At 28.5% G+C, this 3,210-nt stretch overlaps 1 protein-coding gene across 2 annotated transcripts in view; it reads right to left on the bottom strand.

Moving 5' to 3' along the window:
* Positions 1-3,210, bottom strand: part of LOC108574585 (CLK4-associating serine/arginine rich protein-like) — a 6,593-nt gene that overhangs the window by 1,987 nt on the left and 1,396 nt on the right. The window contains exons 3-10 of one of the 2 annotated variants that reach the window (XM_017937203.1): positions 2,259-2,434; positions 1,962-2,177; positions 1,707-1,882; positions 1,494-1,567; positions 1,076-1,405; positions 584-1,003; positions 415-525; positions 275-323 (exon numbers count right to left, since the gene is read on the bottom strand). In XM_017937203.1, the coding sequence (XP_017792692.1) occupies positions 275-323; positions 415-525; positions 584-1,003; positions 1,076-1,405; positions 1,494-1,567; positions 1,707-1,882; positions 1,962-2,177; positions 2,259-2,434 (1,552 nt within the window). Of the gene's footprint in view, positions 1-270; positions 324-414; positions 526-583; positions 1,004-1,075; positions 1,406-1,493; positions 1,568-1,706; positions 1,883-1,961; positions 2,178-2,258; positions 2,435-3,210 lie in introns of both variants that reach the window. The other variant, XM_017937204.1, reaches the window with a different exon arrangement.

Here is a 3,210-nt window from a genome sequence, read left to right as displayed (position 1 = left end):
ATATTTGATATTTTCATTTTGATAAAATAAAAAAAATTTTAATTCAAATTCTTTTGTGGTTTTTTTTATTATAGAATACATAGCAATTAAGTGAAATGAAATAAGTCATCAAACGTAAAGAATGTAATTTAAACGCCTTATATTGTCCGATAGAATGAAAACAAGTAGCACTTGCTCAGGTTCTTCGTCGAGAGGGTAGTTACATAAAGATTATATACTGTCTTTTATTCTCTGTGCTTTAAGTGACTAAGTAAGCGTTATGGTTCTTACTGACTTTGTGTCCGCCACCAGAATTTGTACTTAACCCTGCTTTTGGCTTGTTCCTAAAATATTTAAATTAATTCAAGAAGTTATTAATGCTAGTTATAGAATTTTGATATTTCATAAATGTATTGTAATTATTACTGATCCTACATGCTCGTGGTATTAGTAGCCGTTGGTTTTGGTGTTGCTGTAGGAATTTTTTCCTCGCTATCTGATAATTCTAATTCCAAACTTGATGATTTTCCACGTCGGCCATAATATCTAATTATAAAATAACAGACATAAGAAAAATTTATATTTACGGAAACAGATGTCGTACCTCGGTAATGTTGGTGTTTTATTTTCAATACTGCGAGATCGTTTGCATCTGGATTTGCTTCTTGATCTTGATCTCGATCTAGATTGAGATTTAGTTCTGGATCGAGATTTAGATACTGATTTTGATGGAGAGTGATGTCTTCGACGATAACTATCCCTTGAATGGCTTCTGTTGTGCGACTTAGATCTTGATCTTGATTTTGATTTTGATCTAGATGCACTGCTTGAAGATGAACTTCTAGATCTTTTCGGACGTGAACGAGATCTAGATCTTGTTTTCGATCTTGAAATAGTATGCGAACGGGATCTAGTAAAACTTCTATACCGAGATCTAGATTCACTACGAGTTCGTGATCGCCTTGAACGACTTCTTGTTCTTGATCTTGTAATTTTGCTATGTCTCGAACGTGTTCTTCTTGATCTAAAAATGATATATTTATTAATAATATAGGTATAAATGAATAGAGTTTACATTACAGAATCATAAGTTTACCTTATTCTTGATGTACTACGCTTTCTGTACAATTTAGATTTATTAATAGAACGAGAGCAACTTCTTGATCTTGATTTTGAAAATTTTCTATTAATTGTTCGCTCATTGATCGTTGGGCTGTCTGATCTTCTACGTCTAAGATGAGAATAATTCATTTTTCTTGAATTAGAAGAAGTAACATGAGACGAACTTCCATGTGTTTCTTCTTCACCACCAAAACTTGTAATATATGTTATTTGTCCAGTGTTAACAGGTGATGCAGATCTTGAACGAGATTTGGACGAAGATTTTCTATAGGGATTATATTCAGGACTTTCTCTCGCCGCATAACTAATAAACAAGTAGAATAGAAAATAACATGAGTATACTTGTTAAATTTTTAATTTAAGTAAGTTCTATGGATTTTGAAAATAAGTACCTTGGTGGACTCATAACTCGACCGATCATTTTTTTCTCTCTAAATGCACGTCTTTCTCTACGTGATCTCCTACCCTATAATATAAATTTATTAAGTGCACTAATATAATTAATACTATTTTTTTCTATGATTTTGTAACAATATTCTAATAAAAAAATCATTTTACAAATATACATAATATGAAGCATAAACAAATAAATAAAAATGTTTTACCGAATACATAGCTTTTTCTTCTTCTTGTTTACGTGCTTGTCTCAATGTTTCAGCTTCTTCAAAATCTTGTGTTAAAAAACTAAAGTAATCAGCTCCTAAAAGCCCATATTTTTGAGCTACCAAATTCATTTCATGTGCTTGTGATGGCTCTATTTGAGATACATCTACACATATATCTAAAAGGAGAGAACATATAATTTGTAATATATTTAACATACTAAATTATGGTACTTATATATGTACTATAAGTTATACCTAAATCGATATCACTATCTTCATCATCTGCCTTTTCGTCAGATATAACAGCATCCATTGTTTTTACCGTTTCTGTTATTGGTTCTTCTGTTTCATAATTGTACCCAATGGCTACATTATTACATGATTTCTTCTTATCCCTTGCAGAATCTAATTTTGTTGATGAACCAAATTGTTCTTCCAAGTGTATTTGATGTAAAAATTTTTCTTCCGTTACTACATTAAAAATAATTAATCAAACAATTTAGAATATCGATAAAATATAAATTTACTTATATACAAATTTTAATTTTTCACCTCCTAAAAATTCGTTTTGAACAATTATACGATAACGTTCATAATTGATATGTCTATCTTCACTAGTAAGAGCAATGTCCACATCAATACAATCTGGTGCTTCTGGTATCCAGTCAAGGTGAGCACGTACATCAAATCGGTCAATAAGATTGTCTTCATTTCCTTGCCATGGCATCCTATAAACACAGCATATATATTGCATGCAAAATTAATATAACTACAAACAGTATTATTTATTTACTTTCTTTTGTTAATTTATATGTATTTTATTTCTTGAAATGATTTATTGAAGTATATTTACTCAATAATTTATTTAATACAATATGTTTTTAATTATAATATAATTTGTAACATATTTATTCTTCTTATATATCAGCCATGTATCAATCATATACAGGGTGAAGCATACAAAATGTTACATTATGTAAATATTGAATAATAATAAATATTGAAATTATGTAAATGTTGAATATTTGAAAGTATTAATGATACAAAAAGTGATATTAGACAAAGTTAATGTACTTTAGGGGCTTATATTTCTGCTTAATTTGCTTTTTTGTATATGATAAAGTCAATGAGATTCCAAAGTTACTATTTATTTTTTGAATAGGACTGCATGTTTTTTTAATATGCATAAATGTATTCCACATTCAAATTAATTCAGTAATCATAGTCATTCAAGGTCATTTAAGGTCATATATAGAGGAAATGCAGTGCTATTGTTCTAGTCATATTTATTTCTAACACTCTGATACTATTTATTTATTGCAACTTAAACAGATATTAGAAATGTTGTGATTAGACCAATTTTACTACTTTTCATGTCCAATAACATTTATTACATTATCAACATTTTTGAAAATACTCAATTGTAACACCATATGTGCCTTATATTAGTATATTAATTTTGAATTACTTATAATAAACTAAAACAAAAAAGAAAAGGAAATAT

Source organism: Habropoda laboriosa, unplaced genomic scaffold (genome assembly GCF_001263275.1).
Source record: "Habropoda laboriosa isolate 0110345459 unplaced genomic scaffold, ASM126327v1 scaffold175, whole genome shotgun sequence".
NCBI classification, from domain to species: domain Eukaryota; kingdom Metazoa; phylum Arthropoda; class Insecta; order Hymenoptera; family Apidae; genus Habropoda; species Habropoda laboriosa.
This window is presented reverse-complemented; position numbering and strand designations above follow the sequence as displayed.